The sequence below is a fragment of the Solanum tuberosum genome, unplaced genomic scaffold, assembly GCF_000226075.1.
Source record: "Solanum tuberosum cultivar DM 1-3 516 R44 unplaced genomic scaffold, SolTub_3.0 scf00243, whole genome shotgun sequence".
Lineage (NCBI taxonomy): Eukaryota > Viridiplantae > Streptophyta > Magnoliopsida > Solanales > Solanaceae > Solanum > Solanum tuberosum.
The window spans coordinates 503162-516835 of NW_006239166.1; the positions used below are offsets into that span (position 1 = coordinate 503162).

At 29.7% G+C, this 13674-nt stretch overlaps 1 protein-coding gene across 1 annotated transcript; it reads left to right on the forward strand.

Moving 5' to 3' along the window:
• Window positions 1-4465: 4465 nt before the first annotated feature.
• LOC102591705 (uncharacterized) lies at window positions 4466-11110 on the forward strand. The gene is made up of 5 exons (XM_006357179.2): window positions 4466-4886; window positions 5549-5899; window positions 8315-8926; window positions 9962-10253; window positions 10813-11110. Exons 1-5 carry the CDS (start codon window positions 4647-4649, stop codon window positions 10830-10832), a joined length of 1515 nt encoding a protein of 504 aa, XP_006357241.2. The 5' UTR covers window positions 4466-4646; the 3' UTR covers window positions 10833-11110.
• The last annotated feature ends 2564 nt before the right edge of the window (window positions 11111-13674 follow it).

The window sequence follows — 13674 nt, forward strand, 5'->3', positions numbered from 1 at the left end:
CGGGGGGGGGGGGGGGGGGGGGGCATGTTAGTTAAAAATATTTTATGTTTGACTAATTCATTTGAAAAGTATTTTTGATAAGCAAATTATGTTTGTCTAATTTTTTTAAAAAGACGCTTGCCAGCCCAATGCACCAAATTGGCTTTAATGTTTGAAGGTGCCAAACGTAATGTATGATCCTTTTTTAGATATACACAGTAAAATTTTTGGTCAAACTAAAAGTGTTTATAAGCTGAAAAGTCAGAAGTTAAGAATAACCAACTTATAACTTTTGACTGATTTTAGTATACATGTACTTTGAATGTTTGAACTTAGCTAAAAAGTACATTAATTTAATCAATTTATAAACTTAGCAAAAATCTAATATCTATTAACTCCCGATCATCACCTTTACATATTTTGTTGCTGGCTTACTTTTAAAGAAGGATTGTTAAATATGAGAAAACTAAATCAAGTTTGAATGTATTAAAAAAACAATAAAGTGATCATATTAAAAGTTTAGTTGAATCAAGATATGTTCTATAATTCTATTACAAAGTCATAATCCCACATGTCTACCTCAAAAACTATTTAATATTTTTTTTTGTAAAAATTACAACTAAATGTGCAAAGATTAAATAATCATACTGTCAACATTCAAAGTATATTTAATACCAATTCCAGTAATTACCAAACGTTCAAATATTGTTGTATATTACATCAAAATCATATCACTTATCTTGATTAACTAATTTAATAGGATAATATTGTATATCAATTAATCATGATTAATCAATAATAGTCTAATAACTAATATATATCATGCATTTATTGATATGATGTATATATTTAGTATGAGTAAGTTTTTACCTTATAAATATTTATCCGCACTCAATATTTATTACATAAAATCATATTAACTTATCATGATCAAGTTAATAAGGGAAGAATGTATATTAACATCATGGTTAAGCAATAATAATTCAATAATATACAAATATTATGTAATACTCGAGCTTAGGACAAGAAGTCATATATCAACAAAACATAGAAGAGATGTTGGGTATATAAATAAGCATATATCTTATATCCTAGTGACGTATTTTAAAGTCGTGCAAACCTAGGATCAAAGCAGATAATATCACTAATATATTAAAGCGTTATATATAATATATTTATTGACGTGATGTAAATATGAATTACAAATAAATTATTAACCTTTTAAAAGATTTGAAAAAAAAAATAGATTTTGAGTGGCAAGTGCAATCACACAAGTGATGATATGTACATTTACCTACCATGCCTACCTTTATCCACTTTATGTATATTTACTCTCTTTTGTTGCTGCCTTAATTTGTCCTTTCCATTATGGTTTTCCAAATAGGCAAAGTTCCATACGTGCACAATATTTAAATCTTTTTTTTTTTTGCCTAGAAATATGATGATGGTCTCTATTAGGGGTGTTACAATAATCGAGAAATGGCATCAAATTGATAAATCAAATTAAATTGAGAAAAAAATGATTATTTCTTATCTAATTATCAGGAGTTTGTATTTTTTTCTTAAATTATTATCAATTATTTATCAAAATTATGATAGAATTCTTCTGAACATGACAACCTTTTACGTAGAAATTCGTATACACCATAACAAAAATAGATTTTAGCATCAATACATATGCACATTAACAAACAATGCTAAATTTTTTATCGATATTAATTAATTGCCATTGTATTTAATGTCTCTATAGGTTTTAGTGACATTTGCAAAGAATACTAAAATGTAATTATCACTAATGTAATTACTATTAAAAGATCATATTTAGAGACAATTAAACTATTGCCGCTAAATTTTTCCTTTGATGTAGTGGTAAAAGTTCTCCAGGAATTGTTTCCCAAGCCAAAACATGACGACTTCATTTGATTTATGCAGATTTAGGATATGCAGTACAAGCTGTATATTAGGGAAGGAAAATGAAGGTTCGCATATAGTGTTTTATGTAATAGGAATGTGTCATTAGTCTAAAATTAAAGGTACGTTTTATAGAGTGGTGATTAAAATTTAGATTGATTATGTTTTATGGAGCAGAGTATTGACTTGTTAAGAACTCGCCTTCATATTAAGACGTTGAGAGTGACTAAGATAAGGATGTTGAGGTGGATGTGTGGGCACACGAGGATAGATAAGATTGGAAATGAAGTTATTAGGGACAAGGTGGACGTGGTCCCATTGTGGACAAGATATAGAAAGTGAGGTTGAGATAGTTCAGACATGTGAAGAGGCGAGATATAGATGCGCCGATTAGATGTGCCGATTAGAAGGTGTGAGAGGTTGGTTGTTGTGCACTGAAGAGGGGTAGATGTAGTCTTAATAAGTATTTAGGTGAGGTGATTAGGACGAGTACGGCACAACTTCAACCCACTGAGGACATGACTCTTGATAGAAGATGATGAATGTCGTCAAAGATTAGAATAGAAGAATAATAGATAGAAGGACGTTTTTCGTTTCTCTTCTCAGAGTATTAATATTCTTCTTCTTGATTTCCCTATTGTTAGATTATTATTATTACTATTTGTTTTTATTTAACCTCGTTATCTTATTTTCTTATTGTTATTTATGCATCTAGTGCTTTCTCTTTTTTATTGTTCGTTCTGCTTTTTAAAAGATATTGATAAAATGTGCATAGAATTACATTATTTTTTTATTGTTATTGTATAGCATCTTTTTGTTAATTTTGATATTTTAATTTTTTATTCAGATGGTAAGTATTCTCCACCTTCAATCGTAATAATATATATCTTAGACGTGAAGTCTTCTTTGGTTGTATGCATAATTTTTTCTTTTGAGTATACAACAAATAGGACCAAGAAAATGAAAGAATAGAGGATATGGAAAGGATGTCACGGTTTTTGTTGAATCCTTTTTATGCCACGTATAATGTGTATACATTTTGTCTTCTTATGGACCATACAATATATACAAATACTAACAAAAACAAAAAATGTACAAATATAATGAAGCTATATTATATTCTCACTTTATTAACTTCGAGTTAGTACTTCTTCTCATTTAATTTATTTGTCTAATTTTCTTTTATAATTTGTTACCGTCTTTAGTAATATTAACTTTTTAAATTACAATTAATACCGAAGATATGTGAATCAAACTAAGATAAACTAGTGAATGGAATGAATTCCACACTAATCGAGGATAAAATCTCTAAGTTTCTTATAAAACTCAAACAATCTTTATTCATTTAAGCTAACTTTTGAAATATGAGCTAGATTCAAAATTAAATTTAACATAATAATATCAAAGTCGAATTCATTTTATATAGGACCCTGAAAATACCCCATTTCGATAGGAGTGAGATTGATGTTGAACTCGTGAATTAGGTGCAAAATAAATTGAAATGGTGCATAGGAATATATTACACATAGAAACTTCTTTTATTTTCTCCAAAGACTTCACTCACATCCTTTTAAACGCGTGGACGATTATTAAATTTATTACCAATTTTTTGCCTCGAAATTTCATTATTTAATTAATTCAACGGTCTACCTTAACTCTCCTATTTTCTTAATAGTCTTCTTCTTTTTCACATCTCCATCATTATGTGGAGCTCAACCATTAGCCATAATCTCTACACTAATCATCATTACCTAATTGAATAACTAAATTAACTTTCACTTAGAAATTTTATAAACTTATGTGTGAAAAAAAAAATCTTTTTACTAATCGCACCACTTAATATATACTTCTTTCGTTCACTTTTATCTATTATTTTTAGATTTCACGCGCTCCTTAAAAAATAATGTTTGATATAATTAGTTTAACATAATACTTATATTAATTGACATTTACGATTGAGTCTTGAAAAATAATTTAAGGAATAACTAGCTAATGCTAAGAATAAAACATGAAAAAAAAAACTTTTTTTCTTCATATTATAAAAGTCACAAATAAAAATAAAAATCAATTTTTAGAATAACATACAAATAAAAATGAACAGAAAGGGATATATAACTATAAGTAATTATAGTAAGCAAGGGGTATTAATTTGATTTTAAAAATATGATTTGTAATTCCTAATTACGATGTATATTCACACTTAAAAAAATAATTAAACTTTGACTATTCATAAATTACCATAGAGAAGAAACATAAAATGAAGGCAAATGAATAGGAGTCCTATATTTAAAATAAACTCTATTATTATTTTTGGTTTCTCACGGATTTTCGAAACTTATATTGAACTCCGAATAAATTTGGAACACGCACTATAGGATCCATTTGAGGGTGGCACTCCAATATGATTTTCTTTATATCGAGAGCTCAAACTCAAAACTTCTGATTAAGGATAAAACAGTCCCATCACCGCATCGCGGATAGAGTCGACTGTATCTTATATTACAAAATGAATATAAAATGGACTTTCTTGTCCCTCTAGCCTCTTCCTTAATCACTTAAACAAAGAATACAAAAACCATCAAACAAAACCTATCTTTTCTCCCCTTATATAAACCAAAAAAAAATCACTACAATTATTTAATTCTTCTATATTTGATTCCTATACCCTTTCCTTAATAAATCCATTATTAATATTCCTCTTCAAATTTTTTTTCCTTAATTCCATATATTCATCACTAGTTACAAAAAAATTATTAATGGATTTTTTCTACAAAGCCAAAGCTGTAAAATTAAAAAGTCATCTAGACAAGTACCTTGTAGCCGATGATGATCAAGAAAATATCCGACAAAGCCGAAACGGCTCATCAAGAAAAGCCCGGTGGCTTGTTGAGCTTGTCGAAGCCGAAAACAGCCACTTTATACGGCTTAAAAGTAGCTCCGGCAAGTATCTCACGGCTTCCGACGAGCCGTTTCTTCTTGGCATGACCGGAAAAAAGGTAAGTTTTACTTATAGTAATTATGTCGTAATTTTAATAGTATTATTTACTTAATTATATTTTCAATACGTTCCTGAAATTAGAGATAGCGTTGGGGCGAAGGTTTGATTGGATAATTTTTTTAAAATTGTTATTATTATTATTATTATATAAATCGTTGAATCTTCTTTATACAAGAAAAAATAAAAAAAAGGGATTGAAAAATTGGATTAGCTCACATGTTTTTATTCTAGTTGTGGATTTTTATTTTTTCTGAATTTTGTTATATGAAGTTCTGAGTTTTTTTTTTCTTTCTCAAAATAATAGTCTTGAGATTAGACTTAAGATTTTTGCTTATGCTTAAGTCATTGAAATTATGATTTCACTGCTACTCTTTAAATATTTTTTTGGATCAAACATGATGTTTTTTAAAAAAAAAATGAATAGTATTAACTATTAAGATTAGACATAAGATTTTTGCTTATGCTTACTTCATTGAAATTCTGATTTCGCTAGTGCTTATATGTTTTTTTATCAAACATGACCTTTTTTCTAAAAAAAATGAATAGTCTCAAGATTAGACTCATGTTTTCGTCTTATGCTTATTATGTATAATGATGTAATTATTTTATTTTAAAAAAAATATACATATTTTTTTTTATATTTAATTATATTTTTAACAGGTATTTCAAACTTTGCCTGAAAAGATGAAGGACTTGAGAATCGAATGGGAAGTAATAAGGGATGGATTTCAAGTAAAATTAAGGGGTTTTGGAGGAAAATATTTACGTGCAAATGGAGGAATGCCACCATGGAGAAATAAAGTGACACATGATAATCCTTATAGTGGTAGCACACTAAATTGGATTTTGTGGAATGTTGAACCTATCGATGTGCCCGAAAATGAATCGTTGACTGATTATTTAACTATGGTTTCAAGTTTTTCATCAGTTTCTGATGAACTTTTAAGTTTGGATTTAGGATCTCCAACTTCTGTACATTCAAGTTTTTCTTTCTCACCTAGGAGTGCTAAGGTATGTTTCTTAGTTATGTCAACTTAAGATTTTTTTTTTCTTTTGTTGTTTTATTACGTCATTATTATCGCTTATAATATTGCCTGGTTAATTTAAATTCATATTGCATAAGATTTATTAAAGAAAACTTTAATAGTTAAATCTTTTAATTAAGAATAAAGATATTATATTCATCCACCACAAATCCGAGTGATTCTAATAATTAACATAATTACTAGCATGTCTTTTGTGTTTAGTGCTAGATCTTTAGATTTATTAGCTAAATGGGAATATGACTAATTACTAATTAGGAAAATTAATACTTCTTTGTAGGAGTTTATGTTACATTTCTATAAACCATAATTAAGTGGAAGTAGTCTTCACTACGTAACAACTAACAACAAAGAAGGAAGTTGAGATAAAGAAGTAATTAAAGGATATAATTATGATTGCTAACTCAACTAAAAGAGTTGAGAAAAAGTAGTTAATTAAGTAAATATCACCATTTTAGTATCTTTGGTTAAGCTTTTGAAAATTAAAAATATCTTATTTTAAAAAGTTGATTTGGGTAAACTTAATTTTTCGATAGTAATGGAAGTTGTTTTTTAAAAATTGAAAAAAAAAGTAATTTCTCCTTCGAAGTATTTTTGAAATGGTTGTCAAACGCATATTAATGTATTAATATTAGAAAAAGAAATATGTTTTTAACTGATTAGTCAAATACAAGCTGCAATTCCATAAAAATAATTTTGATTAAAAGAAAAAACAGATTTTCAAAGTTTACCCAAATTAACTATTAGCTTGAATGTAATTGAGTCCTATAATTTTGTTTAGAAATTGGCTATAGCTTGTTTATTAAGTCTTTTTGAAAATAAATTTGTGAAGAAGGATACAAAATTGACCTCCTTTTGATTATTGCCTCTTCATTTCTGATATTATATTTGAGAAGCCTTAGGCTATAATAAAGAATATTCATAACATACACTCCTACTTTTGTGTGATAATTGATTACCCTCTTTATCCTTTTCTTGTTCTATAAACCAACAACCTATATTTTAATGATTCTATTAGAATGACTAGAAAGATAGGCGGATTGTGATGAGATGGTTGAGATTCTTACGTTTTTACTTAGATATTTTGAATTTGAGCTTTGAAAATAACAAGAATTATGTTGAAAACGTCGCTTCTAACAATAAATCATGCAAAAATTGAATTCAGATTAATTAAACTCTATTACAAATATTCATACCCCGTAGAAAAAAGCAATCCAGACAAATAGGAATATCACATAGGTATCTTCACAACAAATTCTTAAGTTACTTTTTCTTCACATTATGTTAGATTGTAAACGTGTAATATAGGTCCATTTTTAAATTCATACAATTCAAACTAGAAGAATATATTTCAAGTATTGGAACTTGGAAGTCAAAACTTTTGACATAAAGTCTCACAAGATAAATAGGTATGGAGCCAAAGTTGATCCAAAAAGATTTATATAAAGGAAGTAACCTAGAACCTCCTTTTGCCAAAAATAAAATTAAGAGGGTGATTAAATTGGCTTAAAAGTTGGTCAAACCTATTTTAAGTCGGTTTTTGACTTCTAAAACTATTTGATCAGTATAAAAAATAACTTAAAATAAGTCAAAAATAACTTAAAATAAGTTAGGAAGTGTTTGACAAGGTAAAAAATAATTTAAAATAAGTAAAAAATGACTTAAAATAAGTCAATAACCAAAAGTATGTCTTCCATACTATTTATTTTTTAACTTAAAAATCATTTCAGTTTGATTTTTTATTTTTGACTTAAAAATTATTTTTTTAAGCCAATTCAAACGGGCTCTAAGCCTGCTCTTTTAGTGTTTCAATTATTAGAGCTCACTTCACGCTAATAATATCGTAAATTTTCTTCTCGTTCTCAATTTGGAACCAGGAAGGATACTTTCTTTCCAACTTTAAGTTGCTATATATATTGAAAGTACTATCGATACCGTTCAACTTATTTATATTAGAATTATTTTTGTTAGGCCAATTTACTATTTTTGCACCTTCACCAATCAATTAAAAAAGAAGTAGCCATAATTATCTTTTTAAATAATTTAACCAAATATAAATAGTCTATATATTTTTTTTCCATTTCCTTAATGGATCCAATTTTGACCATATCTAAAAATATAAAAACTTCAATTAGTAAAAAAAAAAAAAAAAACACATATCTTCACACGTGCCAACCTTTTTTTTTCTCACGTGTCAAACATTTAACGCGCTTTCCTTAAAAGCGTGTCGCCCCATCAAACATGCCGTCGTCCAGTTTTATTATTTCTTCAATTACTATAAATATACTAAAAAAAATCCAATCTTTTTTCAACCCCAAGTTCTAAATCCTCAAAATTTTCACAAATCTCACAAATTTCATCAATTTTTTTGTTGTTTTGACAGATTTCTTTACCAAAAAGATCAGCAATGGAGCTATTTCACAAAGCAAAAGCTGTTCGTTTACAGAGTCACCATGAAAAGTACTTAACAGCTGAAGAAGATGAAGAGTCAGTAACTCAAGATCGTAACGGAGCTTCAAAAAACGCGAAATGGACAGTTGAATTTGTTGAAAAAACCGAAAACGTTATTCGATTAAAGAGCTGTTATGGGAAATATTTAACAGCTTCGAATCAGCCATTTCTTCTGGGTATGACTGGTAGAAAAGTTCTTCAAACTTTGCCTAATCGACTTGATTCTTCGATTGAATGGGAACCCATTAGAGAAGGACATCAAGTTAAGCTAAGGACGAGATATGGGCAGTTTTTGAGGGGAAATGGGGGTCTTCCTCCATGGAGAAATTCCGTTACTCATGATATTCCTCATCGTTCGAAAACTCAAGATTGGGTTCTTTGGGATGTTCATGTTGTTGAAATTTTGGCGCATTCAACGGCGGAGACGGCGGCGGCGATGGCGGAGACGACGTTGGTGGGTGGTAATTCTGATTCGTTTGCTTCTGAATCGAGTTCTGCTACTACTACTGGTTCATCAAAATCTTACAGCTTTTCCAGACAAGAGGTATTACTTCAATTTTTACTTTCAATTTGTTTATTTTTTGTATAAAGTTTGAATTTTGACCTTATGGAACCATTTTTTTTTGTTGGGAATCGTTGTAGCTTAGTTAGTTGGTATTTGAACTTTCACCTTGTTGGTGAGGGTTCGATTAAGTACATTGTAATCCTCTCTCCGTTTCGGCTATCTATGTCCCAATTAAGAAGAAAAAAACATTTTTCCATTAACAAATTGGTTTGTTGTTGATGTTGACTTTAAGGGGTTGTTTTGATACATAATCCGGGATAGAATTTGGGATTTCGTTGATCCGTTGTTTGGTTATGAGGAGTAGCTACTCCCTCCCTCCGTCCCAATTTACTGGATGTAGTTTGACTCGACATAGAGTTTAAGAAAGAAAGAAAGACTTTTGAAATTTATGATCTGAAATAAGTGTTTGTGTGGCTATGGATCATCTTATTAAGGATGAATGAAATGAACATTTTAAAGTTAAGTTCTTACTAAATAAAGAACTGTGTCATTTTTGGAATTGATTAAAAAGGATAGTGTGTTGTATAAATTGGTATGGAGGGGGTAATATTTTACGAAGATGTTGCTATTAGCTATCACACATTGGATGTTGGATAGCTTATAATCCTGGGATTATTAGTCCCTGTATACTTTTCTTTGGTTTACCCTAAGAGAGCACCGGCGTGGACCGGATGGAGTTCATATGCCAAATTATTTCGAAAAAAGATTTAAATTTATCCCTCTAGTTCTGTCTGTGATTTAAAATTAGGCTCGGTTGCACTTTGGTTTGGAGCCTTGTTATGGATGTGGACAAATACGAGATGATTTGTTATATGACTTGGTCTCGTATAGTATTCAAGTGTTTTTACCCTTTTGGCTTATGTTCTTTTAACATGTTGGTGTTCGAGTCAGCTTATATTATCACTTGCTATAATCGATAGATATAAGTGTCGGTTGAACTTGTTAATTTGGAATGTGAATTCAATGATTATTATGTTATGGTACTCAATTGTCTGTTTTTTTTTCTTTTGGCAGTCAAGTGATTCATTGATTAGTTCGCCGCCTAAGTTGGTAGATGGAAGGCATATATATTATCACATTATGGATGAATTTGGAGAAATTGACGAAGGAACAGAGGGACTTTGCATAACTTTCAAGGGAAATAGTGTTGATGATCTAAAGAAGAGATTGGAGGAGGAAACTGGGCTCGAGGATATTACTGTGTGTACTCGGAGTGCTTTGAATGGGAAGCTTTATCCTCTCCGTTTGCAGCTTCCTCCAAACAACGCAAATATGAACGTTATTATTTTGCCATCTTCATCTAAAGGTGAGACTTTTACTGTTCTACTTGTCTTGAACTTGGTTTCACTTTGTGGAAGTTTGAATTTTTAGGTCCATCGTTCTGTTTGAGAATTTTGGTTCATAACGAGCTTATAAACGTTTATAGCAATCAAAATAATCACTATTGATGCTATTGACCCTTAAGCTTCTATTTGGAATTAACCAAATCACTAATGTCTCGTTCAGTCATTCACACCTCCGTTCTTGAATAAAACGTCATCAATGCTAGCCAGTAGCCCCTGATTGCCTTCTAACCAACGTCACATAGAACAATTAAAGAACTTACTCAAAGCTTGTCTTATGTTTAACGTGTTACATCAATTTAGCCGTCAATTGATGGCTTGAATGCTCGTTCGAGGGTATCAGTTGATGACATGAGTGCTTAGTTTGAGAGTACTTCTTGTGTTCTGTAGCTACCCGATCTCATCATTCTTCCGATAATTGTAGTAGTGTTGAATCCCATACACATTGAAGCTAATCTTACTATACTTGAAGTCGTCTTTCTTGCTAACCTGTTAAACTTTATGTTATGGTGTGTATCACAGAGGCTAGAGATATTGCATAACCAAGAATGCCATTGTAGCCGAACTCGTGGAGCACTTAACGCGGATTGTTGCAGTAGATGGATTTTTGTATCAGTAAAAGATGAACGTCGTGTAAATGTATATCTCCATTGTTTTTTAAGCATTTGTGCATAAGGTTTTGAGTATTGAGAGAGATATAATAGTTACTAGAATATCTGCTCTTGATGTTAATATCATCATACACTTCCACAGAATAATTGAAAAAATTGAAATCTGGTGGAATTTTTAGTTCATATTACTCAGGAGGAGATTTCTTCAATTGTTTTTTTTTTGTGGCAAGAAATTTTCGATAGCGGCTACCGTTTGCAGTAACGTCTACATATTTCGATATTGGTGTAACATAAGATTTTCAGTTTGTTCAAAAAGATCGATACAACTCCATTGAGGATGAGGTGCACCACTTGTGCACCTTTTTAATCTTTCTATTAAAAGGATATAAGTGTGGAGGTTGTACTTCATCTTATTTTTATTTTAAAGGATTAAAAAAAAGGCATCTTACTTAACATTGCCTAGGACATCATATATAGACGTGTCCTTTAATTCGACCATAATTGATATTTATGACATTTAATTTCGAGTGCAAATTGAAAGATAATTAAACTTGTATAACATTGCCTAGGACATCATAAATAGACGTGTCCTTTAATTTGATCATAATTGATATTTATGACATTTAATTCGAGCGCAAATCGAAAGACAATTAAACTTGTATATACAAGTTCTACGTGACAACTGGGCAAATTGTAAAACAGATATATAGTTGAACTACCATAGCTTAATCTTTTTATATTTAATGAAAAGTCTCACAAACATAAATTAGGTATAAATAGTATATAAAACTACTTTATTAGATATATATATCTATACGATATACACTAATTTTATCTTTACTTTTAAATAATTATGTATTTTACCACTAATTAAAAGTTTCATACCATATATTGAGAAAGATACACATAGATACATATATTTTTGCTATCAGATACACTACAATAGGGAGAGAGGCGAGTGAGTTGGGGAGGGAGGCAAGAGAGATAGTCAGGTATTCCAAATACATGTGAATCACATCAAATACATGTATCTGTATGTATTTGGTGTGATTCACATGTATATGGAATACCAGATACATAGGTGAGTGGCGAGTGAGATGGGAGGATGGTGAAAGAGATTTGTTATGTATCTCAGATACATGTGAATCCACTTGAATACAGTGTTTCTAGAACAAATTACATCTAATTTTGACTTCATGTATCTCGAGATACATTTATCTAGACGTATTTAGACGTACGAAAGTTTGATAAGATTCATAATATTTTAAATTGAAATGTATTTAAGTAAATTAGTTCCGAAACTAGTGGAATTTCTACAACGTTCCCAAAAGTTTAATCTTACCAAGTTTAATGCTGCAGGCCCAGATATAAGTGGTGGAATTGACAATTCGAGTGATACATTATTTTCACCATTAATCTTTGCAGGTACAGGACCCATTCCTAAAGTGATGGAAATTGGAACCCTAACGAGAGACGGATTTAGAATATTAAATTTATGGAGTCTGAATTACACTATTTTATTTATTGAATAACAAATAAATTATTTATGTATATTAGGTGAGTTTGCTACTATACATATAAAATTAAAGTCAAAATTATTGAATTTTACCGAATTCGTAACTTACTTTTATTAGAGCTTGGCCTTAATTAGCCTAACAGAATCCCTAATATTGATTGTATTTAATGATTGAAATAGGAAAAAATACAATAACTAGGCAACACTAATTGATACTCCGTGTGTTTATTTTTACTTGTTCAGATTGGACTTTAAACACCACTTAACAAATTAGAAAAAACTATCTAATTAGACAAGCATTCATGCCATATTTACTAATTTTTTTATATATTTTGAAATAATTACATATTGTATCACTAATTAATAATTATTATGAGTAGATATACTAAAATACGGAGAAACGAGCGAGATGGTAGGTAGATGAATGAGATAGTCTATATATCTCATATACATATGAATCACGCTAGATACATATATATGATATACTAGATATATGAATTTGGGATATGAAATACGAGAAAAGAGACGAGTGAGATAATCAAATACATATAAATTCACTTGGATACAATGTATTTTAGAACAAATTACATGCTCCTGACAAGTCAAGACATATTTAAGTCTGTGACTTTTCAAACACATCCTTAATGTTTGACAAAGACAAGTTCCTACTATAAAGTTTTACTTTCCAACTGATGAATGTCTAAAATTGTTGTACTTTAATTCTTACGAATGTCCTTTGGAACGATTCAATGGGTTTGGAGAGCGGTTGTTTATACAGATGATTCAGGATCGATCTTTTCTCAACGTCTTATGAGTCGAGCCTGTTAGCATAGGACTTGTCTAGTACAATTTATATTCATATATGGTTTGCAGACTATTACACAATAAATGGTTTATCTGTACACAAAGTGCCTACCGAAAAATCTCTCAGTTCTTATACATATAATTGGTTCTCATCATTATCCGTATTTATTTATTTTTTCTGGAAAAAAAAAACTGAAAGATTTTCTTTGGTTGGATAAAATACAAAACATATTCTAAATTCATGAATCATGTATCTGTCCCAAGACTCCAAACATATACTATATATCACTTCTCAACATTCTAACCAATCACGATAGTAATAAAGTGGTAAATATTCTTTTATTTTGATAAAATATTTTGATTTTGAACTTTGAGTACGAAATCGTGTTTTATTAGAAAATGTTTAATTATTGATTCAGTTAATCTTGCTTTATGTAAGTTATAATTTTCATA

What these genes read in the sequence shown, in the direction of transcription:
- LOC102591705 (XM_006357179.2), top strand. Translation starts at nt 4,647, where the DNA reads ATGGATTTTTTCTACAAAGCCAAAGCTGTAAAATTAAAAAGTCATCTA. An exon ending in TCTCACCTAGGAGTGCTAAG is followed by an intron (nt 5,900 to 8,314) that starts GTATGTTTCTTA and finishes TTGTTTTGACAG; the next exon opens with ATTTCTTTACCAAAAAGATC. An exon ending in ACAGCTTTTCCAGACAAGAG is followed by an intron (nt 8,927 to 9,961) that starts GTATTACTTCAA and finishes TTCTTTTGGCAG; the next exon opens with TCAAGTGATTCATTGATTAG.